The sequence below is a fragment of the Sus scrofa genome, chromosome 1, assembly GCF_000003025.6.
Source record: "Sus scrofa isolate TJ Tabasco breed Duroc chromosome 1, Sscrofa11.1, whole genome shotgun sequence".
Classification (NCBI taxonomy): Eukaryota; Metazoa; Chordata; class Mammalia; order Artiodactyla; family Suidae; genus Sus; species Sus scrofa.
Genome location: NC_010443.5, coordinates 194823819 through 194851769, shown reverse-complemented (window position 1 = coordinate 194851769; position 27951 = coordinate 194823819). Strand labels below are relative to the sequence as shown.

General features: G+C 38.5%; 1 protein-coding gene across 1 annotated transcript in view; it reads left to right on the top strand.

The window, feature by feature from the left end:
- The window catches only part of RHOJ (ras homolog family member J), an 82280-nt gene continuing 62231 nt past the window's right edge, over positions 7903–27951 (top strand). The window contains 1 exon segment of the mRNA NM_001168417.1: positions 7903–8077. Coding sequence (NP_001161889.1) covers positions 7903–8077 — 175 coding nt within the window.

Below are 27951 nucleotides of genomic sequence, written 5' to 3'. Positions count from 1 at the left end.
CAAAAAAGGAAAGCAATCTTAGATAGGAAAGAACAGCAAATTTCCACTACAGAGTCAACAACACCCTGATTATTAAAATAATAAGTAAGTGTTGTTACTGTTTTATATAGTGAATGACAGTAGTCACAGAAAGGGACACAGTCTGTGAGCCATGTTTAAAAGGAATAAAGAAAATTTCTTTATTGTTCCTTTCAGATTCAATGAAATTGAGATTTGGAAAGATTTTGAGACATAATAAAAAAAGTCCAATAGAAATAAATCTTTGGATACTTGGTGTTTGTTATACACTGGAATTAACTATGAATGCTTCATAGATGTGGGCATTTTTGAAGGACTGTCTTTCTTTGATGTAGAAATATTAAATAAAGGTTGGATGTAAAAAGCATATATGAAGTTTACAAAAACAAAACCATTTGAAGCAAACTTTCAGTTTTTCCATTATAAATTCAGTAAAAATGTTATTATTTTATCATATAAAATAAAGTAAAAAGAAGTTATATTGAGACCTCCAGAACAAAGGAGATACATATCTCATAAAATTGATTATAATTTTTTAGTTTTCCAAAAAACAAGCTAAAGTAAAAAAATAATTGACAGATATTATATGACAAACAAACAATAGATGCCAACTAGAAACCATTATTTAACACTGTTGAAGTATTCACGGTGTTTTTAATAAATCAGCACAATAAAAAGTGAATAGAAAACAACAGAAAAGAAAATTGTATAAATTTGTCTGGAATTCTCACTTCATAGGAATACTCTGTCTTAACAACTCTTATTGTCAACAGGCTGCTTTTCTAGGGCACTCAACATGAAAGCCATGTGTCCTTCTCCATAACGACTCCATCCACCCTCTGCCCAGGGGTCTCTTCCTTTCTCTGTCCTGAGGATTCTCATAGCCTTGCTTGAAGGTGTTTTCATCCCCTAACTCCCACTCCACTTATCCCACTGGGAGTCAGTTTCCAGATCTTTCCTCTCGGTCCTTTCCATGTGCAAACCCCGAATCTGAGAATGGAGCTGTGATCTCATTTCAGCCTTGGTAGTCTTTACGTCCCTTTCTTCTGATGCCCATGATTTCTAGATACAAATTAATTATCAAACGGGTGTTCAGGAAATATAAGCAGACATATTAAGTCTACAAAGTAGAATTTCATTTCCCTCCGCATTTGCTAAATTGTTTCACCACAAAGAGTTGGCCAGGAATGTGCAGGCTCTCAAAAGGATTCATTTTTGTGTTCAATTCAGTCACTACAACAAAATGCCTCCTTGTACATATCCCCTTAAATTTTGTACATATCCCATATCCTGTCATTGTTGAGAGGCCCTTCAATCCTCTATGTATTAACTTTTACATGACAATAATGCATCCTAGATAGAGGTCTAATTTTTAATTTTTCAGCAGAGGTGAAGAGCTACACCAATATTTTTCACTCTCCCAATAGATCCCACATGCAAACCAGGCAATAGATGGGGTGTGGTCCAGAATCCACAGAAGTTCGGCTGTGGCACTGACACTGTGATGCTTGTCTGCCCAGACAATGACCAGTCCAATGACCTTAGGCTTCTTGGGCTTATATCGCTAACCAGTTGAGACAATCATCAAGGATCTTTGTTTGATTCTAAGATGGCTATTCCCACAAGCTATTTCCTGCTCCATGAGCTCGATGAGGAACAACCCAGGACCACCCCAATTTCAAATTTCTCCATCTTCCAAAACACATCTCTTCAATATGGGGAATCAGGAATCAGTGTTTCTTTCTACACTGTTATCTGTCTGCTTTTTTGTTTGTTTTGTTTTGTTTTGTTTGGGGGAGGGAGGCGCACTGTGGCAAATGGAAGTTCCCAGGCTAGGGGTGGAATCGGAGATGCAGCTGCCAGCCTACAACACAGCCACAGCAACACGAGATCCAAGCCACATCTGCAACCTAAACCACAGCTCATAGAAACGCTGGATCCTTAACCCGCTGAGCGAGGCCAGGGATCAAACCTGCATCCTCGTCGATTTTAGTCAGGTTCATAACCTGCTGAGCCACAATGGAAACTCAAAATTCCCTAACCTCTGGGTTTCTATTGAGAGAGATTTAAAAAAAAAAAAAAAGTCATGGAAGTTCCCATGGTGGCTCAGTGGTAATGAGCCGGACTGGTATCCATGAGGATCTGGATTCGATTCCTGCCTTGCTCAGTGGGTTAAGGATCCAGCTTTGTTGTGAGCTGTGGTGTAGGCTGCAGATGCAGCTTGGATCCTGAGTTGCTGTGGTTGTGGCAAAGGCCAGCAGCTGCAGCTCTGATTTGACCCCTAGCCTGGGAACTTCCATGTGCCACAGGTACGGCCCTAAAAAGCCAAAAAAAAAAAAAAGGAGTTCCCGTCGTGGCGCAGTGGTTAACGAATCCGACTAGGAACCATGAGGTTGCAGGTTCGGTCCCTGCCCTTGCTCAGTGGGTTAACGATCCAGCGTTGCCGTGAGCTGTGGTGTAGGTTGCAGACGCGGCTCAGATCCCACGTTGCTGTGGCTCTGGCATAGGCCGGTGGCTACAGCTCCGATTGGACCCCTAGCCTGGGAACCTCCATATGCCGAGGGAGCGGCCCAAGAAATAGCAAAAAGACCAAAAAAAAAAAAAAAAAAAAAAAAAAATCAGATCACCCAGAGCTTTCTGGAACAAGGCTCTAAGGATTAAGGTAGTGAAACACAGAAAAAACACACACACACACTTTGACCATTACTGGCCAAACTGGCCTAAAGAAGTTCTTTAGCTTTGCAAGTAACCTATTTCTATCAGAATTAAGAGATTTGGCAAAGAAAATTCCTTCAAGCAAGAAAAGTGAAAGTAATCTCTATAACTATAAAAAGATCACATCTAAGAAATCATGGCTGATACATGTTTATGATATGATCCATGATATATGACATGGGCAATAGCCAGAGGCTGAGTGCAGGTGACCTGACAGATTTAAAAAAAGGCAAGGAGGGGGGGTGGATTTGAAAATGTCCCCAATGGCAATGGCTCCCTGGCCTTGGAGAGGAGTAAGTCCTGCTTAGGCCAGTCCTAGGACAACCTGGTAATGTTTAGCAGTGCTCCAACAATCTTGAGGTTTAGTCTCCATGGGAGATTCGGGTCAGAACCGCTAGAACTAGGCAGCCCTCCTGCCTCACACGGTACCCTCCGCCACCAGAGGCCGGACTTCCATGTTACCGCAAAGGGTGCTTCTTCTGGAGTGGGGGTGACTCGAGGCTGGGCTAGGCATCCAACATTCCTAAGGCTGAGTCAAAACAGTCTCCTACATAGAGGCTAATCCAGAAGCAGAGTAGCTGACCCAACTGCATTATTTCCCTATGTAACATCTAGTTTCAAGCACAAAAGAAAAAAAAATAGATGGGAGAGAAAGTCTACGCTTTTTTATTAAAGTCAGATGAAAACTGGACTTAATCAGAGGAATCAGAACTTTATGTAAAAATGCTGCTGACATTTGGGAAAATTCATTTGAAACCAAAACTCAGAGGACAAGAGGGAGCCAGGGAATTAAGATCTCTTGGAAAAAGCTGGAAATATCGCCCAGCAAGATTTCAACAATGTGCTGGTAAGTTTGTGTAAACTTGGTGCTTGAGGTAAACCAAATAATGAATAGCTACAAAACCACCACTCAACCACAAAATGTCATTGACATCTGGCCCAAGATCCTAAAGTACAGGCATCTAGTAAAGAATATTTTAGCAAGTGGTCTTCATACCACTTTTAAATTCATACCTATAAACTTCTGAAATTAAAGTATATTCTTAACCATTCTATCTGGACAAGTAGTTGCAATTCTATGAAATCATGGACCTATATGAGCAATGCCAAATTGCTTTTATTTTTTTAAGATTCTATTATTCTGATTCAGGTCAGTTTTTTAATATTTAAAAAGATTTATTCTCACATGGACTCATGATCCATATAATCAACAGGCTAATAAAATGCTCATCTTTTTGACCACTTTCACTAGGATGTCTCAAAGATTTTCCCTATAAATAATCAATTCAGTGTGTGGGGTGGCGCAGGGTGCAAGGGGGAGAGTAAACAGCAATGAAACAAGTCTATCTTGAGAATATTGCCAATATTCTCAATGGCCATGATTCACTTTTGTGTATAATCCAATCTGCCAGATCTTATTTTTGAGATAGAGGTAAAAGACCCACAATTGGCTGCTTCAGGTTTCAAACATCTGTTGAATTGCCCTCCACATAGCAATAGGCATGGACTTAAATATCTTGTCTGCTGGTGCACGGTTTAGGTTAACACAGGTGTAAAAATGTTCACCCATCCAATTTCTCCTTTCTTCCTAGGCCAAGTGCTCAGTGGGCTGCGGTGTTATTTAGGTACACAGGCTGGGCTACCATGTTTGAGAACTCTCATGTCATGTTTCCTGCCTGATCTTAGAAACCTCCACGATAGTCCTCAAAGTGCCTCCTCCGTCTTTGGGATGGGGGTTCTTGACACTGTCAATCACTCCTTCACCTGCATGGATTTGTTTGGTGCAGCCTTTCCACTTGAACCAATTGCAATTTTATTACTACATAGTCCAGATGTTTCAAGTAGACTAAATGAAAATACAATTATCTAAATCACATGCAACCATAGGGGCCTTCAAGTGCTTCAGAAAGGCACTAAACATAAACAACTTAACTTCCATACTTCTTGCTTAACTTCAGCTAAACCCTCTCTGGTTGTCTACACTATCTCTAAATTATTCAGGCTGTTCACCAAAATTTAGTTCCCTCCTTCCTGGCACATGGCAGAATGATACTCCTCACCCTGGTGACCCTAGCCTCAGTATGTCTTGCCTTGGTCACTGAATGTGAGCTGGAGTATAACCTCCAGAAGAAAGCTTTAAGAGCCAATGTCACTTACTATGTTAATTTCTTCCTCTGTCACAGTAATCAATATCCTCCATGTGGCTGCTCCATCAGCTGGGATTCCTGGATAAAGATGACATACACTATACAGATACAATGAGAGCAAGATATACACATTATTTATCTATTTTATTGAAGTATAGTTAATTTACAATATTAGTTTCTGATGTACAAAATAAAGATTTGGTATTTCTGCAGATTATACTCTTTTATGGGATATTACAAGATAATGGCTATAATTCCTTGTGCTATATAGTATATCCTCATTGTTTATCTATTTTGTATGTAGTAGTTTGTTAATCCCAACCCCTAATTTGTCCCTCTCCTACTTCCCTCTCTCCTTTGGTAACAATGAGTTTGTTTTATTTCTTTTTCATATACATTCGTTTTTTAGTTATATGTCAACAAATTTGACAACCTAGAAGAAATGCACAACTTTCTAAAGACTTACAGCCCGCCAAAACTGAATCAAGTAGAAGTGGATCAACTGAACAAATTTATCACTAGAAATGAAAATGAATATGTAATAAAAACACTCCCAATAACAAAATTCCAAGACCAGGTGAATTCTACCAAACATACAAAGAAGACCTTATACCCTTCCTTCTTAAACTTTTCCAAAAGGTTGAAGAAGAAGGAACACTCCCAAAGACATTCTATGAAGCCACCATCACCCTAATACCAAAACCAGACAAAGATATTACAAAAAAGAAAATTATAGGCCAATATCTTTGACAAATGTAGACACAAAAAAATTCTCAACAAAATTTTAGCCAACTGAATCCAACATTCTTTTTTTTTTAAGATTCTACATATAAGTATAACATACAATAATTGTCCTCTGTCTGGCTTATTTCACTAAGTTTAATGTTCTCTAAGTCCATTCATGTTGCTGCAAATGGCAGAATCTCATTTTTTATAGCTGAATAACATTCCATTGTTCTATGCATCACATCTTCTTAATCCAGCTGTCTGCTGATGGACACTTGGTTTGGGTCTATATTTTGGCAATTGTAAACAGTGATGCTATGAACACTTGAGTGCAGGCATCTTTTTCAGTTAGAGATTTCATTTTTTCAAGATATATACCCAGGGGTGGAATTGCTGGATAATATGATAGAACTATTTTTAGTTTTTCAAGGAAACTCCATATGTTCTCCATAATGCCTGTACTAATTTACATTCTCACTAACACTATACAAGGGTTCCCTTTTCTCCACACCTTTTCCAGCATTTGTTACTTGTAGACTTTTTGATGATAGCCATTCTGACAGGTCTGAGGTGATATGTCATTGAGCATGTTATTTTAACTTGAGCATGGAGAGTTGTTACAGCAACATAGTCTTATAGTTACACAACCTGACCTAAACACCATCCCTCTATAGGATAGAAATATTGGGATACTTAACACTATGGCAAAAGTTACTATATGCCAACACAGTAGAAATGTGAGGCCACATCTATTACACAGTGGCATATGGATATGGATATATATCAATATTAATACAGACTTATGCCCCCCCCAAAAAAACCCCTCCTCACATCGACTGGATAATTTGAATTCATAAAACTCCATGCTCAAAATTTCAAAGAAACACACAGCTCCCCCATCAAAAAGTACTTGACCCATTTGTCAAAATCACTTGCAGAGTGCCACTTCTTTTCTAAAACCAAGTACATTAATCAAACACAGAGCTTCAAGAGGGCTTCGTTTTGAGTGACCCAATAGACAAATAAATGAGCTGCCATGGCTCCTTTGTAACTGAAGAGGGCCAGGCTGACCAAGTGGAGAGAAGACTAAATCAAAAATAGGACTGTTCAAACAAAAGCAGCGTTTGGGGGCCAGAATCAAACCAATAGAGCCATCCCACATACTCTCATCTCCAAGAATGAATATGAGCCAAGTGCATGTGTGTTTATTCACTAATAAGAAGATGCAAACATCCCACATCTGGTTGATTTCTTATGTGCTACAGCCATAAAAATGTCTGTGTCTGGAATACACATTTGAGCACTGTGCTCCAATGTGGCAGCTTATAAACCTGATTGCACAGCTTATACCTATGATCTACAAGAATGTTTCCCTTGGAAACAATGAATCTCTGGAAGGTTTTCCTCTTCATTGCCAGGACAAACTGCCTAAAGTTTCTCATTTAAGTGTGTGAAGAACTGTCCATTTTTAATTTGCAGGCTTCTAACAGGTCGTGACTCAGTGAGGGATGACGTCAGATGTTATCCTACCAGGGCTGGTGTGGTGTTCTCCACTCATTTAAACCATCCCCTCTGTTTCTAAGGCAGACAGTTCTCTCCAGTTTCCATCCTCTCGTCAGCTTCTTCCCAGCCAGCTACAGGCAAACAGCCTCCCCGGCCAGAGATGAAACAGGAAGTCTGACAGCTTGAGTCGGCAGTGGGACCCCTAGTGTTTTCCCACTCCAGGTCCTGGCAGCCTGCCCCACAAGTACAAACACACACACACACACACAGAGCTCCCATTGTTGCAGCCTTCTCCAGCCCACTGATCCTAATATGGAATGCAGCAGGAAACCCATGATTTCCTGACACTCGGCAAGCTGGAGGAAGCAAGGGAAAACTCCATTAAAAAGCCCGGCTTTCCTCCATGTTAGATGTGAATTGGGAAATGGGGAAGATTTAGCAAAATTCCACTGTGTCTTCAGCCAAGCTTGGAGAACAGGAGACCAGAGTGGAAACCCTCAGGCGGTTGAAATTTCTAGACGGCCAGGAAGCCACTAGAATTCGGTGAAAATGAGGGTTTCTTAGTTCTAACTGATGGGGAAAGCAGACAGATGCTTTTAATCATTCTCCCCCGTGTGTGTTACCTTTCTTGACCAGTATGGTGAGGGAGAGGGCATGTGCCAGACGCCTGGGACACGACCCCAGGTACCCAAAGTAAGACAGAGTGATCCTCAGCCTGCCGCTGGCTTCAAGGGCTTGAGGGGAAGCAGGAGAAGCCCCGGCGGCAGCAGCCTCGGCAGCTGGAGCGGCGAGAATGAACTGCCAGGAGGGAAAGGATAGGAGCTGCGGCTGCGGCCACGAGGAGAAGAAGATGCTCAAGTGTGTGGTGGTGGGGGATGGCGCCGTGGGGAAGACCTGTCTGCTGATGAGCTACGCCAATGACGCCTTCCCAGAGGAGTACGTGCCCACCGTGTTTGACCACTACGCAGGTAAGACAGTGGAAAACCTGCCCCTGCCTGTGGGGTACATGCTGCGGGAGGCGACACCCCAGCTTCAGAGGGGCCTGGCTTAGCTCTCGTGTCAGGACTGGGTGCGGGCCTGGCAGGAGCCAGGTAACGGGCATACGCTCCCACCACTGTCCTTGCTGGAACTGTGAGAACAATGTGTGTATCAACTTGATCGTAACACACTGCTCCCCCTTAACCAAATGAATAAGCTTGGGAAACTCCCTGAACTGCCCTGTAGGTTTTGGGGCCAGAGATTTTATTCAATTTTTGCCTGAAAATTCATCAACTTTTTTTCATGTGGACATTTTAAAATGTAGTGTAATTGTATCACAATTCTTTAAAAAAAAAAAAAAATCACCCCCTAACCACATAACTGGTTAAAAAAAAAAGTGTTCTTGTCACTTCTCATATACACACTGTATGCTGTTGATACATGAAATGCTGAGATTAATAACATTACAACATTCATTTTTCTATAACAATTGGTGCTGTCCTACTGTACTTTCATTTTCCTGTGGAGGTAGGTTGTAGGAAAAGTATTCAAAGATTTTAAATACCTATTAGGTAATCTGTTTCTTAAGTTAAAAGAGACATTTTTAATTAATTATTTTAAAAGTAAAAATAAAGAGAAAAATAAGATTTTTGGTCATTTCAAAGTATGTCCCCAAAGGATGAAACATGCCATAAAATACTTTAAGATCTGATAGTTAAGATACTGTGATCAATAATTTAATTCTTTCAGGTATATATATATATATATAGTTTTCTAAAGTTTATAGTGTGATAGCTTATTTAAATGTTTCCATTTTGACTTTCTTTTTTTCTTAGTCTCCAAAACAAATCTCACTAAATTTCTTAAAAGCAAATTCATAAAATGGTTCAAGTTTACAATAGCCTAGATCGTATAACTTTTTGGAATATGGTAATCCACTTGATCACTGTGAGATCAGCTTGAGTTACAGATTTGAGATTTTGCCAGAGGAAAAGGTCTCTTCCTCCCTTTGGCTTTGGGTCCAGAGCAGCAGAGGGGAAATGGCCCACAGGAAACCTGTGTGAGTGTTGACTTTGCTGTAGGGCCATTTGAGATCCTTTCTGTAGGAAGGAGCTTCTTTTCCAGAGTTAAACAATCACCTTTGTCTCCTCTTACGACAACATGTACATGACTGATGGCCCTATTACCCAGCAGACAGGGGGAGAACCACACTGAAAATAGTATCTACTTCACAGCAAGTTTTTCTATAGTTGGAGAAATTAAGAGCAAACTTGAACGCTGGCTTCCTTAAGTTTTTCTGAAAATATAAGACTATGCCCAGAGAAGAATATTTCAATGAGAACAGAATAAGGAGAAGTACAAATAGACTTTCACTTGGAGAAGGAAAAAAAAAACTAATCATAAAATCAGGTTTGCAACTTCAGAAAGTTATTAGGATACTTGACTTGTAAACATCTTTGCAAAAGTTATTTATTTTACAACTTCTTTTTTGCCAAAAATAGGGAAATGGCTCATCTAATTTCAAAAACATTTAGATCAAAAATGGAACCCAAGGAGTTCCCTCCATGGCACAGTGGGTTAAGAATCTGACTGCAGTGGCTTGGGTCACTGCTGAGGTGTGGATACAATCCCCAGCCTGGCCACAGTGGGTTAAAGGATTTGGCATTGTTGCTGCTGTAGCTGGGATTCAATCCCTGGCCCAGGAACTTCCATATGCCACAGTTGCAAACGCTAAAGAAAAAAAATAGAACCTGAAATCTACTAAAGGGAGAGGTGTCAAGTGCTTTTAAAAATTATGGGAGTTCCCTTCATCGCTCAGGGGTTAATGAACCTGACTAGGATCCATGAGGAGTCAGGTTCCACCCCTGGCCTTGATCAATAGGTTAAGAATCCGGTTTTGTTGTGAGCTTTGGTATAGGTCCCAGATGTGGCTCAGATCCCATGTTTCTGTGGCTGCGACTGTGGCGTAGGCCAGCAGCTGTAGCTCCAATTCGACCCCTAGCCTGGGAACTTCCATATGCCACAGGTGCAGCCCTGAAAAGCAAAAAAAAAAAAAAAAAAAAAAAAAGAAAAAAAAGAAATAAAAAAAAGAAAAAAATTGTATATCCTATCCTCATCTATTGGGTGAACCAATTACAGTCCAGGGTCAAGGAAAAAGGTAAAACCATCTTTAGAGATAAAGTCATCCGATTAAAACAAAAAAAATGTTAGAGGTCAAACAAAGGCTGAACTACCAGTAGATTTCACTAGGATCAAATTACTTTCTATTTCAGTCATGTACATGCTTACTGTTATTTGAGCATCAAAGTATCTTAGATTTTGGCTACTCCATATTTTAGTGCTCAAGAAATCAGTCACTGTACCCAAAGCAATACTTTGCACGTAGGAAGCATTCCCACACACTGTTACTTTGATTTACACTTTGTACTTTTTTAAGTACACAATTATCTCATGCTCTTTCATCTAGGTTATAAGGGAAATAAAGATATGAGCCAAATACACCTAGGAGTGCAAGGAAGTGAGTGTTTCCATAGGAGAGGGATCTTCTCATCACAAAGATGCTAACTCTCCTGCCACCACCCTCCTCATATAGGAACTGATTGAACTCTTACACTGTCACATAAGAATCTACAAGGCACTCCATAACTTGTCCCTGTTTCTTCCCCAACCTCATCTCCTTACTCTCTGCTCATCAGTATTTCTGCTCTAGCCACCCCATCTATCTTGACATTCCTCAAACACACCAAACTCTTTCCTTCCTTGAAGATGTTGCACTTGCTCTTCCCCCAGCTTGACCTTATTCCCTCTACCCAATCTTCCTCAGCTTCAGTTGATCACATTGCTTAATGCATTCATACAAAATAACACAAACACAGGCATGCAGAGTTACTCTTTAACTTTTTATCCTGCTTCATCTTTCTTCATAAGATGTTAACACTATTTGACATTATATTTATTTGCTTTCCATTTCTATCCCACACTGGAATGTAAACTCCATGAGGGCAGACTTTGTGTTCACTGCTCTATTCCCATCTTCTAAAACATAACTCAACGTAAAGCAGATGCTCAGTGGATAGTTACTAAATTAATGAATTAGTCTTAATCATTTGAGTCCCACTACTCCTTAGATAATTCCTGGTCCGTCAAAACTTTGATGCATAAATGAACAAATTGCTAGCCCAAGAGATGTATCTTTGCAAATGAACATATAAAATATTTATGTATTATAAAAAATGTATCATATTTTTGAAATTTTTGTTCACATTTTAAATAATCATTTTATCTCTACTCCAATTGTAATACAGCATTGAATTTTATCGACCCAAGGGTCGATGTCACATTTATGGAATAATGTATTTCTACAATGTCTAAGTTTCATTTGGAAATAGATGGGATGTACTTAAATTCCTCCACTTACATTATATTCAAAAGCTTACCTAAATTTTGAGTAGCCCATTCAAACATTTATAGTTCTTAATAAAAGAGCATGTTCCCAAGAAACCCTGGGTCTAATAAGGAGGCAGTAGAAGGAAGGTAGACAGGGCCACTCATGATTTTTACAATTGTGCCTTATAAGAAACATCTCTGGGCACTACTACCTACTCCCTTCCAGGATGTCTCAAGACAGCCTAACAAGCTTTAGAGATTTCATGCTTGCTTGCTGTAGAAAAACCACATTTCTTCTTCCATCCTGTTTTCATCTTATCTTTAGCTTTGAGCTTTGTGGCAGACCACTCACTGATAAAGTATAATTGATGTTTTATATGACACAAAGATAACACTTCCGTTTCTAGTTTAGGTTATATGTTGAGTTAGATTATACTCATGGTTTGTATGTTTATGTGCATGACTGTGTAAATTAATCCCATTCAAATTGAAGCCTTGCGTGACATACCTCATTCACCATTTCCATCATCCTCTATGTGAGAAGTGGTCTTATCTATTGCTCTTTCTTCTGTTATCCATCCCTCTAAGAAAACCACCTGTGTTTCAAAGCTTAAGTCGCTATTTGCAAACCCAGGCTGCCTGTGCAGGAAATTAACACAATTTGTGGAAAGGGGGAAAAAATCTAGTTTGTTCTATCAGCTCAGTGAGATGTAAAAGGAATCTCTCTTCACAAAGAGCTGAAAGTCAATTCTAAACTTTTTCCACCTAATTAATCGGTGGTTGGTCCCAGGTAGACTCAATCATAACCTTAATGGCCAGAGCCGGGAGGGTGGGAAACTATGTCAAATCCACAAGGAAAAAAAAAAACAAAAAACAAATAACAAAGATTGACAAAAAACAAAGCCTGAGGCCTATAAAGTTATGACATAGTTCTGCCCATTTGGGAATATTTACTCAGGAGTTTCTCTTTTGTTCTTTTTAAAGACCTCTGAAGGTCCCTAGAGAATGGGTGAGATTCATCTTTTGTAAGCCAAAAGGAAACCTAAAATACCTCTCATGGGACTATGAAATAAATCACAAAGTTTTTTACCTTAGGCAAAAATACAAAGGAAATATGTGAAAAAGACAAGACAGGGCCAGTTGAATTACTCACTCTGTTTATTCTAAATTCCATGATGGTCAAAAATCCAAAGTCTTATTGCATTTAGAATGGATAAGCAATGAGGTCCTACTGTATAGCATAGGGAACTATATCTGGTCACTTGTGATAGAACATGATAGAATATGAGAAAAAGAATGTACATATACGTATGAATGGGTCATTTTGCTGTACAACAGAAATAGACAGAACACTGTAAATCAACTATACTTTAATAAAAAAAAAACTTAAATAAAAACAAAGTCTTGTAGGCATTCAACCCAATATCTCTTCCTGAGGCAGTGTGATGTGTATCTGATGCTTTTTCTGGCCTCTTGGATGCCACATCAAAGGTGCAGTGCCAGGAACTATACAGACAGTTCCTTCCACAGTCTGCACTGGATGCCTATGAGAGCAAGTGCATTCAGGGTCTCCTGGCATGGAAATTACACTCAGAAAGCCAAAGCATACTGCAGGGGTAAACTGTGGGCTTCATTTCTTAGAAGTAAGAAAGAGTAGAAGAAGTAAAAAGAAAATTAAGTATTTGCGACCAGAGTGACTCAAGAAAAGTCATGCTCCTGGGATCAGAAACTGCATCTGCAGTTCACAGCCCTCTTGCATTCCAGCTTTAGCTGGCAACAAACCAAGGCCTGCGACCAATTCAGGCTTCAGTGGTCAGGCTCCCTGTAACCAAGACTTTTAGTCCCACATGGCCTGGATCCTTTCACTGTCCAAGCCAGGAAATCCTTCATAAATTTTACTAACTGTCCAATGAGGTTGGGCTTCAGGTAAACAGTACATTATTTGCAGGATAGGGTTTTCAGAATCTGCCATCACTCCCTCTTCTCATAGGGCCAAGAACAAACGTGGCTCAGAGATAGCTTAGTACATTGGCTATCTATGTTTTTGGATATAGTTGTCCTGTTCTACAAAGCCAGCATGACTTTCTGCTCTGGCACAGCAGATTAAGAATCAGACATTGTCTCTGCAGAAGCTCAGGTCACTGCTGAAGCACAGGTTCAATCCCTGGCCCCATACAATGGGTTAAGACTCTGGCATTGCCATAGCTGTGGAGCAGGGTGCAGCTGTAGCTCAGATTTGATCCCTGGCCTGGGAGCTTCCATATGCTGCAGGTGTGGCCAAAAAAAAAAAAATAAAAATTAAAAGATAGCATGACATTGGGCAACTAACATGAGGCTTGGGAGAAAAGGACAGGTAAGAAAACTCATCAGAAACTATCTCCCTCACCAATCCTGAGCACAAGATCACAAGGATCTACAAAGGCCCTACCCTCTGTATTAGGATACACATTCTAATAAGGCTGAAAAGTTACTTTCCCACAAACAAAAATCCATGCCACCCTTTGGGTTAGTTATCGGAATTCGAACAGTTAATTTTCCGGGTATAATGCACTCAGGATAAATTCCACCATGAATTCAATATGACCCACTGTGAATCACAAAGTGACTTGGCATTGCTCCTGAATAATCTGAAGTCTACCAACTTTTTGGATGTGCCTAATTTTTACAAGACAAAAGGACCTGATTCATGTGTATTCATTCAGTGTTTTGTCTTGGTTCACAATACAGTTTTATTTATGATGTTATCCATTTGCAATATCACTGTGAATTTCATTATGGCCATGTGTGATTCAACAAGCAGTGTGGTATTTAGCTATGAAATTCAAATGCCACTAGTTGTTGTACTAACAACAACAATAAGAGCTACACACTTTCATAGTCCTTGCTATGAGTTAGCATATGTGAGATACTTTCATACATCAGTTCATTGCCTCATCACAATGATCCTATTAGGTGTTATTATTCTCCCAATTTTTACTGATGTGGAAACCAAAATGCACAGTTTCTTGTTTTTTTTTAACTGAAGTATAGTTGATTTACAATGTCGTGTTAGTTTCAGGTATACCACACAGCGATTCTGTTATATATGTATACATATATTCTTTTTCGGTTTTTTTTTCCTTAGAAATTATTAAAAACATTGAGTATAGTTCCCTGTGCTCCTTTGTTGATTATCTACTTTATATACAGTAGTGTGTATATGTTAATCCCAACTTCCTAATTTATCCTCCCCCACCTTCCCCTTTAGTAACCATAAGTTTGTTTTCTGTGTCCCTAGGTTTATTTCCGTTGTGTAAATAAGTTCGTTTGTATGTTATTTTAGATTCCACGTATAAGTGGCATATGGTATTTGTCTTTGTCTGGCTTACTTCACTTAGTATGATAATCTCTAGGTCCATCTATGTTGCTGCAGATGGTGTTATTTCATTCTTTTTTGCAGTTACTATGTATATATACCACATCTTCTTTATCCATTCATCTGTCAATGGACAGTTGGTTTCCCATATCTTGGCTATTGTGAATACTGTTGCTGTGAACATTGGCATGCATGCATCTTTTCAAATTATAGTTTTCTACAGATATATGCCAAGAGTGGGATTGCAGGCAGCTCTATTTTTAGTTTAAGACACATCATACTATTCTCCATAGTGGCTGTACCAATTCACATTCCCATGAATAGTGTGGGAGTGTTCCTTTTTCTCCATACCCTCTCCAGCATTATTATTTGTAGACTTTTTGATAATGGCCATACTGACTGGAGTAAAGTGATATTTCATTGTAGTTTTGATTTGCATTTCTTTAATAATTAGCAATGTTGAACATTTTTCATGTGCCTGTTGGCCATCTGTATGTCGTCTTTGGAGAAATGTCTTTTTAGATCTTCTGCTCATTTTTTAATTGGGTTGTTTGGAGTTTTTTGTCATTGGCTTATATGAGCTTTTTATATATTTTGGAAATTAAGTCATGTCAGTTACATTATTTGCAAATATTTTCTCCCAATCTGTAAGTTGTCTTTTCATTTTGGTTATAGTTTCCTTTGATTTGCAAAGCTTTTAAGTTTAATTAGGTATCATTTATTTATATTTACTTTTATTTGCAGTAGTCTAGGACAAAGATCTAAAAAGATATTGCTATGTTTTATGTCAAAGAGGATTCTGCTTATGTCTTCTTCTGAAAGTTTTTATAACATCCAGTCTTACACTTAGGTCTTTAATACATTTTGAGTTTTTTGTTTGTTCTTTGTCTTTTTAGGGCCACACCCATAGCATATGGAAGTTACCAGGCTAGTGGTCGATTTGAAGCTGTAGCTGCTAGCCTACACCACCGCTGCAGCAGTGCCAGATCTGAGCCACAGTTTATGGCAACATGAGATCCTTAACCCACTGAGTGAGGCCACAGATTGAACCCACATCCTCATGGATGCTATTTGGGCTTTTTACTGCTGAGCCATGACAGGAACTCCTGTTTTGAGTTTATTTTCGTATATGGTGTTAGAGAATGCCTCCAATTTCATTCTTTTACATGTGTCTGTCCAGTTTTCCTAGCACCACTTATTAAAGATACTGTCTTTTCTCCATTGCATATTCTTGCCTTCTTTGTCATAGATTAACTGACCATATGTATGTGGGTATTTTTCTGAGTTCTCTTTTCTTTTCCAGTGATCTATGTGTCTATTATTGTGCCAGTACCATACTGTTTTGATTACTGTAGCTTTGTAGGATAGTCTGAAGTTAGGTAGCCTGATCACTCCAGCTTTATTCCTTTTTTTTTTTTTTTTTTTTTTTTTGCCACACCTGCAGCATATGGAATTTCCCAGGCCAGGGATCATATCCAAACCACAACTGGGTTCCTAACCCACTGTGCCACAGAAGGAATTCCATTCATCTTTGTTGTCTCAGGATTGCTTTGGCTATTTGGGGTCTTTTGTGTTTCCATATAAATTTTTAAATATTTGTACTAGTTCTATGAAAAATGCCATTGGTAATTTGATAGAGATTGCACTGAATCTATGGACTGTATTCAGTAATATAGTCATTTTGACAATATTGATTCTTCACATCCAAGAACATAGTATATCTTTCTATCTGTTTGTGTCATCTTTAATTTCTTTCATCAGTATCTTATGTTTTTGGAACAAAGATCTTTTGCCTCCTTAGGTAGGCTTATTCCTAGGTACTTTATTTCTTTTCATCCAAGTCATAAAGTTATTAACCAATTCACCCAATGTTAAATAACTTAAAGTAGAGGCCATGAAATAGTAAATAAACAATATAAGCAGTGTGTAGGTTCATAGGTAATAACGTTAATCAAAAAAACCACTCTTAGTTAGGGTATGATAACCTGCTATATAACAGGTAAACAGGTAAAGGATTAACACCATGGCCAGGATGTTCCTTGTTAATTTATAGTCCTGAATAGGTACTCAACTCAGTGAGGCTATTTTCCTCCATTTAGTCATTTAGTGACCCAGATTCTTTGCATCTTGTGACCCTCCCATCCCTTAAGATCTCATAGTTATCTGCATCCAGCAAGCCTAAAGAAAAAGAGATGGAGAAACCTGAATAGAAAGTTTTATGGGCCAGGCCTGGATGTGATGGACATCATTTCCAGTCAAACCCCAGGGAAGGTAACTTAGTCATAAGGCCACACCTGGGTCTAAGGGAAGCTGGGTAATAAAACCCACCTACATGTCCAGAGAGAGAAGAATGGATTTTTTGTTTTGTTTTGTTTTTTATAATTATTTTTATTTTTCCCATTATAGTTGGTTTACAGTGTTCTGTCACTTTTCTACTGTACAGCAAAGTGACCCAGTCACACACACACACACACACACACACACACACACACATAGATACATTATTTTTCTCACATTATCCTCCATCATGCTCCATTACAATTGACTAGATACAGTTCCCAGTGCTACACAGCATGATCTCATTGCTTATCTGTTCCAAGTGAAATAGTTTGCATCTACCCCAGATTCCCACTCCATTCCATTCCCTCTCCCTCCCGCTCCCCCTTGGCAACCACAAGTCTGTTCTCCAAGTCCATGAGTTTCTTTTCTGTGGAAAGGTTCATTTGTGCCATATATTAGATTCCAGATATAAGTGATATCATATGGTATTTGTTTTTCTCTTTCTGACTTATTTCACTTAGTATGAGAGTCTCTAGTTCCATCCATGAGGAAGAATGGATTTTGATGAAAACTTAAAAACATCTCTCTTTGTGTCAGACCCTCCAGCCACAAAATATCCTTGCCCACCTTTTCTCACATGTAAAACAAACTCACCATTTTCCCAAGAGGGACCACCCAGAGACCCTAGTCTTTTACCAAAACAAGTTAAAGTCCAGCATCTGTAGGTGATGTCTAGTATTTGCAAACATGGATCTTGGGGTCCAATAAAAGATACATTATGGAAAGTACTGTACTTGGGTACTTGGCTTCTTGGGGTTCAGTCACCTCTTAGACAATGACAGAACAGGGATGAAATAACCACAATATTCAAACCCCCTTTCAGAAAGGAAAGAATAGGGGAGACATAGCAATAACAGAATCCTGATGGCAAACATTGGGAAGATTCCTGCCCTGGCAGTGAGGGAAGTTTCTTGAATTTACCCTCATGCTATTCTCTGGGAGTAACTTCTTCATCAATTATTCTCAACTTTCCCTGGCTTGGGTTTCTAGAAAGTTTTCCCTATCTATTATTCACCATAACACATGTCTGAATTGGGCCTTGGGGATTCTGAACAACTTTCACGGTTGTGCAATTTCAGGGCTCAGGTGTTGTTTTATAGTCATAGGACTATTTAGGCCAAGTTTGGAGTTTCTTTGGAAATACAATTCTCTCAAAAACTTATTAGGCTTCTGGTAAATTCCCTGTACCAATCATCACATTCAAGACCAAAGTATGTCCTTACTAGACATACTTCTTGAACATACTTTGTCTGCTTCTTCTAGCCAATGCCTTTTGCTCTCAAAATAATAATAGCTACATAGAGGCCATATGGAGCAGAATGCTTAGCTTTGAAGACAACATCCTAGATCTTTGACAGAGAATTTTTTCCCTATTTAAACAGAGAAATGGATGTGTTTTTTGCTTAAATCCTTTTTAAATTATATCTACTACTTGTGGAACCCCAAAATAATCAATTTTCCAACTCTATAAGACCATTAATGTTTGTGTTCTATTAATCTCTGCTTTAAAAAACAACAATTCAACTCTTTTCTTTCTTGTAACACCTTGATAAACATAGTAATAATTAATATACTCTAATATTCTGGCTTTTCCCAATCTTTTCTTTGAGTGCTATAGACTCAGTAAGAACTAGGTTTACCTTCCAGACAATAGTTTTTCAAAATGTCTTGACATGGTGTAACACAGATCTTCATCTTTCTAGTCTGTTCTGTTTTTTGTTGTTGTTGTTGTTGTTTTTTAAACCATCTGCTACTTAAGAATTAAGCTAACACCCTTTTTTTTTTTTTTGGTTTTGTAATGATGGCACCACACTAGATAAGCTAGGATACTGAAGCAAATAGACTCAAATATATAATGATTCAAACTATTATAATTCTGTTTTTTGTTCAGACAACAGGTGTGGACAGAGTCGTGAGATGGTTCTGCTCCATTTGGTCATTCAAGGATCTACTTTTTTCCATCTTGTGGCTCTCCTTCTGGGTAGGACTTTGTGGTGCACTATATCTAGACAGTAGAAGATGGAAGAATACAGTGGAGTGAGGGGAAGGAGGGGTGGTATTAGCCAGGTCCAAAGGCAGCAGGCATGGCTTATATTCACATTTCATTGGAAAGAAGTTAAACTGTAGGCCACACACCACTGTACGGGAGGTTAGCTATATCCCCAAAGAAAGGGTGAACAGATTTTAATGAACACTTAGTAATTATCACCACATCAACATACTCAGTTTAACTTCCTTACTTCAGGTACAATAGACCCATAAACAATATAAATTGCCCTACATGCCATATTTAATTGGATGTTTATTCCACTATGAATGACATGTTGTGCTTCCCACATTTGCCTGGTCATCATAAAAACCTGCTTGTTAAAAATGCAGATACCCCGGTTCCCGTCATGGTGTAGCAGAAACAAATCCAACTAGGAACCATGAGGTTGCGGGTTCAATCCCTGGCCTCTCTCAGTGGGTAAAGGATCTGGCATTGCCATGAGCTGTGGTGTAGGTCACAGACACAACTCAGATCCTGCATTGCTATGGCTGTGGCGTAGGCCAGCAGCTGTAGGTCTGACTGGACCCCTAGCCTGGGAGCCTCCATATGCTGTGGGTGCGGCCCTAAAAAGCAAAAAAAAATGCAGATACCATAAATTGGTGCAGCCACTATGGAAAACAATATGGAGGTTCCTTAAAAAAACCGACAAAGAGCTACCACATTATCCAGCAATCCCATTTGGATCATTGATTGCAGGATCAATCCCATTTATAGGCATATATCTGGAAAAGACAAAAACTCTAATTTGAAAAGATACATGCACCCCAATTTTCACAGCAGCACTATTCACAATAGCCAAGACATGGAAACAATCCAAATACCTATCAGACAACTGGTTTAAGAAGATATGCTATCACACACACATACACACACACACACACACACACACACACACACACAATGGAATATTACTCAGCCATAAAAAAAGAATGAAATAATGGATTTGTAGCAACATGGATGGACCTAGAGAATTCCTTAAGTGAAGTAAGTCAGACAAAGACAAATATTATATGATATCACTTATATATGGAATTGAGAAAAAATATAAATGAATCTATATACCAAACAGAAACAGACTCACAGACATATAAGACAAGCTTATGGTTACCAAAGGAAAAAAGGAGGTGGGAAGGATAAATTAGGAGTATTAAATTAACAAATACAAACTACTGTGCATAAAATAGGTAAGCTAAGCAATAAAGATTTACCATGTAACACAGGGAACAATAGTCAATGTCTCATAAAAACCTATAATAGAAAATAATCTAAAAAAAAATTTACATGTATATATTTATACATAATTGAATCACTTTGCTTTACACCTGAAACTAACACAACTGTATACTTCAACTATACTTCAATTTTCAAAAAGGAAAAAAAAAATGCAGATTTTTTTTTTTTTGTCCATACCAGGGCTATTATTCCAGACCCACTGAAAAAAAGAGCTGTAAATATAAATTTCAACAAGCAACCTATGAAATGACCATTTTTTGTTAGTTCAAAATGATTTAAGTATCATAAGTACATATAGTTCAGTCTATTGTAATTTAGAAAGTTTAAAAAACCCTTTATGCTATAATTATGCCTTCAAATCAAGTAAAGAGGAACAATTCTATAATCAACTATTAATCAGTAAAAAGCAAGTTAAAATAGATATACATATATATATATAATTTCTTGACTTGTTAGTTTCTAGTAGGAGAAATAAAACAGAAGAGGCCTTTAAAGCCTATCAGAAACAGGTGGCAAATTCCTAAATGAGGATCCAGAGTGTGTTTTAAAAAGTTCTGGGCATAGAAGAGACCCTGGAAGAAATAGAATCTACAAGGCTGAAAATAAAAAAGTGTTGGTTGCATCCATGTTGCTACAATAGCATTATTGCCTTCATTATTGTGGCTGAGCAGTATTCCATAGTAGGTGTACCCCATCTTCTTAATCCATTCATCTGTCAATGGACATTTAGGTTGTTTCCATGTCTTGGCTGTTGTGAATAGTGCTACAATGAAATAGGGGTGCATGTATCTTTTTGAATTATGGTTTTGTCCAGATATATACCCAAGAAGTCAGAAAGAGAAAGACAAATACCATATGATATCACTTATATGTGGAATCTAAATTATGGCACAAATGACCCTAACTACAGAACAGAAACAGACACAGACATGAAGAGCCGATTTGTGATTGACAAGGTGGAGGCGGGAGGGAGTGGGATGGACGGGGAGTTTGGCATTGTCGATGCAAACTATTACATTCAGAATGGATAATCAGGAGCTCCCATTGTGGCTCAGTGGGTTAAGAAACAGACTAGTATCTGTGAGGATGTGGGTTCAATCCCTGGCCTCACTCAGTGGGTTAAGGATCCAGCGTTGCTGCAAGCTGTGGTATATGTCACAGATGTGGCTCGGATCCCATGTTTCTGTGGCTGTGGCAGAGGCCAGCAGCTGCAGCTCCAATTAGACCCCTAGCCTCGGAACTTCCATATGCTGCAGGTGCAGAACTGAGAAGAAAAAAAAAAGGATAAGCATCTCTTGGGATAGAACATGATGGAAGTTTATATGAGAAAAAGAATGTATATACATGTATAACTGGGTCACTTTGCTGTACAGCAGAAATTGGCATAACACTGTAAATCAGCTATACTTTAATAAAAATAAATGAATAAAAGCACTAGCAACAACCCGAAAAAAGGAAAGAAAGAGAGAGTAAGGCAGGCAGACAGGCAGAAAGAGAAAAAAAGCAAGAAAGAGAGAGAAAGAGTACTGGGAGAGGGCTAGTGTGAGGTGGGGAAAGCTAGGAGAGTCAGAACAGGGAGTCGTGGAATTTATAAAGCAGAGCAGAAAGAAGACTAACTAGGCAAACTCGGGTGCACCAATCACCAGCTGCTGGGAGCACAGCCTCAGGCATAATTGGCAGAGCTGTCTAAATGTGAATCACTGAGCCTGCTGTCTGCAAAACAATAATCAGCATGACTGTGAGGCCTTCAGAGCCATCACAGAGGAAAACTTAGAGAACACTACTGCATGGGAAGAAGCAAAGTAGTTTTAACAAAACAGGAAAGAGCCTAAGATCCTTGGGGTGGATTTGGTGCAGTTCTGTCCTGGATGCTGTTCTTACTGCTCCTTTTCCACCCAGCCCTACGATTGTGAAATAAGCATAAACATCTGTTTCCCCTCTTCAGATCCTTCTATCCCTCATGCTTTGACCTAACATTTGGGGAAAAAGAGGAAAACAACAAAAATGGAAAGATGCCTAAAATTCAGTTTCTCAGGGTCCAAAAACCTTCTACTTAGGCTAGAGTCTGCCTCCTGAAAGAGAGAACATGTAAATCCTGGAAAAGGCAGAAATTTTTAGCTGGGACTCAGGCACCCTTATTTGAACAACCAGCTCACCAGCACTCCTGCTAGTGTGGACCAAGCTTTCCTTTCAGGGTCTCTCCAGCTGTTTTAATACAAATCAGTCAATCAGGCCCCCAGGATGGGATTCTCCTTGCCAATAGAGAGAAACAGTGCTCCTTGAGGCCAGAGCGGAATGTACCATCATGAAAAAACTGCTTCTTGGTCCTTTTGGAGTAATATTTACTTTATTAGCAAAACAGTAATTACCCGTTATTAATTAGCTAAGTATTTAATATGTGCTACCCTGTGTTACTTTGCTATCTTCTTTGGGCCTCATATTAGCTCTAGGTAGTATTTTCATTTCATAGATAAGAAAATTGAATTCAGAGAAGTTTCAATATCACAGAACCAGGGAGAATTGAGATTAAAATCTGTCAGCTCAAATGTTACCTCTCTAGGAGGTCAAATCAAACTACCCTGATTAAACTAACCACTCTTTCAGAACCTGTTTATTTTCTCTATAGTTATTATTTGTTTATTTACTTGTCCATTGCTTGTCTCACCCTATAATGTACACTTCCTAAAGGCAAGCTTCTTTCTGTCCTGTTTATTCTTATGTCCCAAATGCCTGGGATTAGCCTACAATGCAGTAGTCAGCCAGAATGTCTACTGAATGATTGAATGACTAAGTGACACCCAAGAGTCTTAGTTTTAACCACTGCACTACACTGAAGTCAGCACCCCATGTGAACAGTGAGGATAATTTTGGTTTTTTAATTTTTATTAAAGTATAGTTGATTTACAATGTTCCTTCAGTTTCTGCTGTACAGTAAATTGACCCAGCCACCCACGCACATCCATTTTTTTTCATTTTCCATCATGTTCTAACCCAAGAGACCAGATACAGTTCCTGTATATACAGCAGGACCCCATCACCCATCCATTCTAAATGTAACAGTCTGCATCTACTGACCACAAACTCCTCATCAGTCCCCTTCCCTCCACCCTCCTCCCTGGCAAACACAAGTCTGTCCTCCATGTCCATGATCTGTTTCTGTTCTGTAGATAGATCATTTGTGCCCATATTTTAGATTTAGTGATATCACATGGTATTTGTCTTTCTCTTCCTGACTTACTTTACTTAGTATGAGAGTCTCTATTTCCATCTATGTTACTGCAAATGGCATTATTATGTCCTTTTTATGGCTGAATGGTGTTCCATCGTATATATGTACCACATCTTTTTAATCCATTCATCTGTAGATGAGGATAATTATCTATGTTGAAATTTGATCCTCTCATATCCTAAAAGGATATATATCCTAAACATCATGAACATGCATTCAAAAATAGTGTATTGGCTTTGTTTAAAACTTGTAGAACAATTTTATTTTTCTGGGAAAAAAGTTCCAAATGCTCTTGCTTTCCAGTCAAATTTCAAACTTGTGAGTTGAGTGGTTTTACTAGACAAAAACTGTTTCCCTAATTATATTAAAGATTTCTACTTTATCTCTTTTTTTTTGGACACTGTATACTACAGGCAAAAAGAAAAATTTATTTCTCTAAAGTATGTACTATATAACTTTTTCAAATAATTAAGAGAAAAACAGTGAAATCAATATTCTCCTTAATGTATACCAAGTATAAACTTCCTAAAAATTACGAATGATGTTTGTAAAATGCAACCATTGATTTTCTAGAAAGTAAACTAATTTTCAGCTGGTATGTTTGTAAGAAATGTAATGAACATATGTACCAATAATGGAGCACTTTATCCCTGTTACAATAGGATTTATTAGGATAAAAATGTCTCTACTCTCTCTTCTCAAGCCTCCTCTCTGCTCACATTGGATAAGCCTGCACTATGAACCCTAAATGCTTCTTTCCTCCACTAAAATGAATTTCATATGATATTTACAATAAGTCAAGCTGGTAAATAAGAGCATCAAGAATTTTCAATAGTCCACATGTTTTTAACCAAACTTTTCACAAGAGACAGAGAGTGAATGTTAAATCTTAAGTGTCAATATTAGGCATGAACTTTGCTGTAAAGGTTATACTCTGTTCATTTCATTCACTGACCCTCCTGATAACTCTCCCCACCAAGACCTCCCCTTTAAACTGAATCTTTCAGGCTACAGATCAAAGTAATTTCCTCTCAAGTCAGCAAAGATGGAGAAATCCTTATTATCATGCTTAGAATAATGGCTTTGAATGTATGTGAAGACCAAGGAAATTTTCATCGCTATCTTCATCAGATAATATACCCACATCTTCTTATTCAATTTACATTTCAAATCTATAGCCAGCATACAGTCAGTAGCTTTTGTATTTTTGTGCTTGTTGTTGTTGGGTAGGAATGAGTGTCTTATCAACATGGCTAGGTATAATCCTAACAGGATGTAGAAATGTAGACTAAATAATCTTTTAGATCAGCCCTATCTTTTTTTTTCCTTGATAATGGGGAAATAATGTGTCTGTAGGTTGATACATTCTTTGGTTTTATAGGAGACATTTTGGTCCCTATGGTTACCATAGGTTACTGTATTTTTTTAATATTGAACACTCTACCATTGTAACAGATGTGCCAGTCTTACCAGGCCTTAGTATATCATAGATTGTAAATCATCCTGAGGGATTTTTAGGCTTCATTCACTTCCTACCAGTGAATACATTAAAAACATTTTAAGGATAGTGTACATCAGAAAAACATCCTACTTATCATCAATTACCACAGACTGAATTCCACCTTCACAAAAGATATTCTGTTCCAGCATAATCTATATTTTGCTGGACACAGGAAGAAATCTTCAGCTCTGGACTATAAATAAACCCTGATGTAACTACAAAAGAGCCAGGCTACACCAATGATTAACCTTCAGCAGGGTAATTTATACAGTAAAAGAAGTTACTTTACATTGTGTCTATTTATATATGTGGCTCCTTGAATGATTTCCAAAATTTCAACTGGGTATCAAAGTGCGGGAGCTTATGGTGATGGGGAAGGAGTGAGAAGGGGTTGGGGATGTAGATGAATAAATGCCTAGCTCTCAAAGCATCCAAATGACATTTGGAAAAACACATTTTATTTGTGCCCAGTGTCCCAAGGATCCAGTAAACCTATCATCATTTCCCTACCTAATATTACTGCTTCAACTTATCTATCTTTTACCATGTCACAAACAGTAGAGAAGCCTGTTCCCTATGAAATGAGGAAGGCAATTTCTATTCCATTGACAAAAACACTTACTTAGCTCTACTTTTACAGCCAACATCTGGTTACTCCCACAAACCCCAAAATCACACAAAGCCCCAAGATAAAGAGCACCAAGTAAAGCATTTGGAGGATGAGAAGGATCAGCCCACAGAACAATCCATTTTTCCATTAAAAATTGTTAGCATTATTCTAGGAGTTGCCATTGTATCTCAGCAGGTTAAGGACCTGACTTTGTCTCTATGAGGATGCGGGTTCTATCCCTGACCTCACTCAGTGGGTTAAAGATCCAGCGCTACCACAAGCTGCAGTGTTGGTCACAGACGCAGCTTGGATCTGGCATTGCTGTGGCTGTGGCATAGGCCAGCAGCTGCAGCTCAGATTCAACCCCTAGCCTGGGAACTTCCATATGCCACAGGTGAGGCCCTAAAAAAAACTGTTATCACTACTATTTTTTTTCTTCCTTTTTAGGGTCATATCTGTGGCAAACTGAAGGTCCTGGGCTAGGGGTTAAATCAGAGCTGCAGCTATCACCTACATCACAGCCAGAGTATTGCCACATCCTTAACCCACTGAGCAAGGCCAGGTAGAACCCACATCCTCCTCATAGATACTTGTAGCCACAACAGGAACTGAGCCACAACAGGAACTCTTTGTTAGCACTATTTTATTTCTTTGTAAATGGCACCAACAACCATTGAACAAAGTAACTAAAAAGGTGACTTCAGAGAATTTAGTACACATTTTTTTCTTGTTATGGTTCTTAAAATTAATAATCAGCCATTTAAAGATATGTTATATAAGGGCTTCATAGGAGTTCCCTGGTGGCACAAAAGGATAAGGATCCAGCATAGTCACTGCTGTGGCTCTGGTTGCAGTGGTGGCACAGGTTCAGTCCCTGGCCCTGGAACTTACACATGCCATTGGCACAGCCAAAAAAAAAAAAAAAAAGAATGGGAGCGGGGAATGCTTTATTTAAAAAGAATTATGGCAAAGAAACCTCTGGTAATTACTAATGTGTGCCTTTCCATCAGAACTGGGTTTCTCAGACTGTGCTTGAGTGACAAGGCACAGAAAGAAAAGGGGAGCTGCATCCTGCAACATCAACTCCCAACAAAACAACCCAATAACACTTTATTTTTCACATTTGAACAAAGAAGGATATATTATGAATGCCAAATTCATAAGGATGTTAAAGATAAAACATGGATCTTCAAAGAAATTTTCCACTTGTGGGTGCATTAAAAAAAAAAAGAGTTTACCTCCTGCTGTGAAGTACCTCTATGCACTGAGTTCTCCAGGAAAGGGGATGCATATCTTCTAAGAAAAAGGCTGGGGTATATTAACCTGACACACAGCTCCTTAAGTGCCATTTCATGCTTATAGTATTTAAATTGTATCCTTTATTAAGGAAAAAATTCTTAAGAAATATTGAAATGGTATACATGAAAATCATAGAAATTCAGCTGTGGAAATTACACCGTGATACAAGGGACATGAGGAAGAATTGCATATTTCTTCCTTAGTGACTTAATTAGTGATTCAGAAGAAATAATGCAAATCTACTCCTGAGTGATGTCTATGAAATCTGTGGAAAGAGAAACTCAAGTACCATTTTTCTTCTTGATTCTTTAAGAACAAGGTTTCTTTCAGCTCAAGGTCTTTGGTAATTTTTCCACTGGGATCCATGAGTATCCTTTCTTTAGTACATAGGAATATCTTTCTCTTTTACTCTCCGAATTTCTTCTTTTTCTCGTTTTAACATCAAGCCTTACAGATATCGTATGAGATCACTAATATGTGGAAGCTAATAAAAGATTATACAAAGGAACCTGTTCCCAAAACAGAAATAGACACAGGGATTTCAAAACAAGACTTACAGTTACCAAAGGGGAAACATTAGGGGGAGGGATGGATTGGGAGGTTGGGATTGACATATACATACTACTATACATGGAAAGGATAATAATGGGGACTTATTGTATAGCACAGGGAAATCTACTCAATACTCTGAAGTGACCTATATGGGAAAAAAAACTGAAAAGGGTTGGATATATGTATGTGTATGGCTCATTCACTTTGCTGTGCAACTGAAACTAACACATTTTAAGTCAAATATACTCAAATAAAATTTGAAAAAAAATCAAGTCTCAGAAATAAGAACATTCTTGTATTATAGGAAT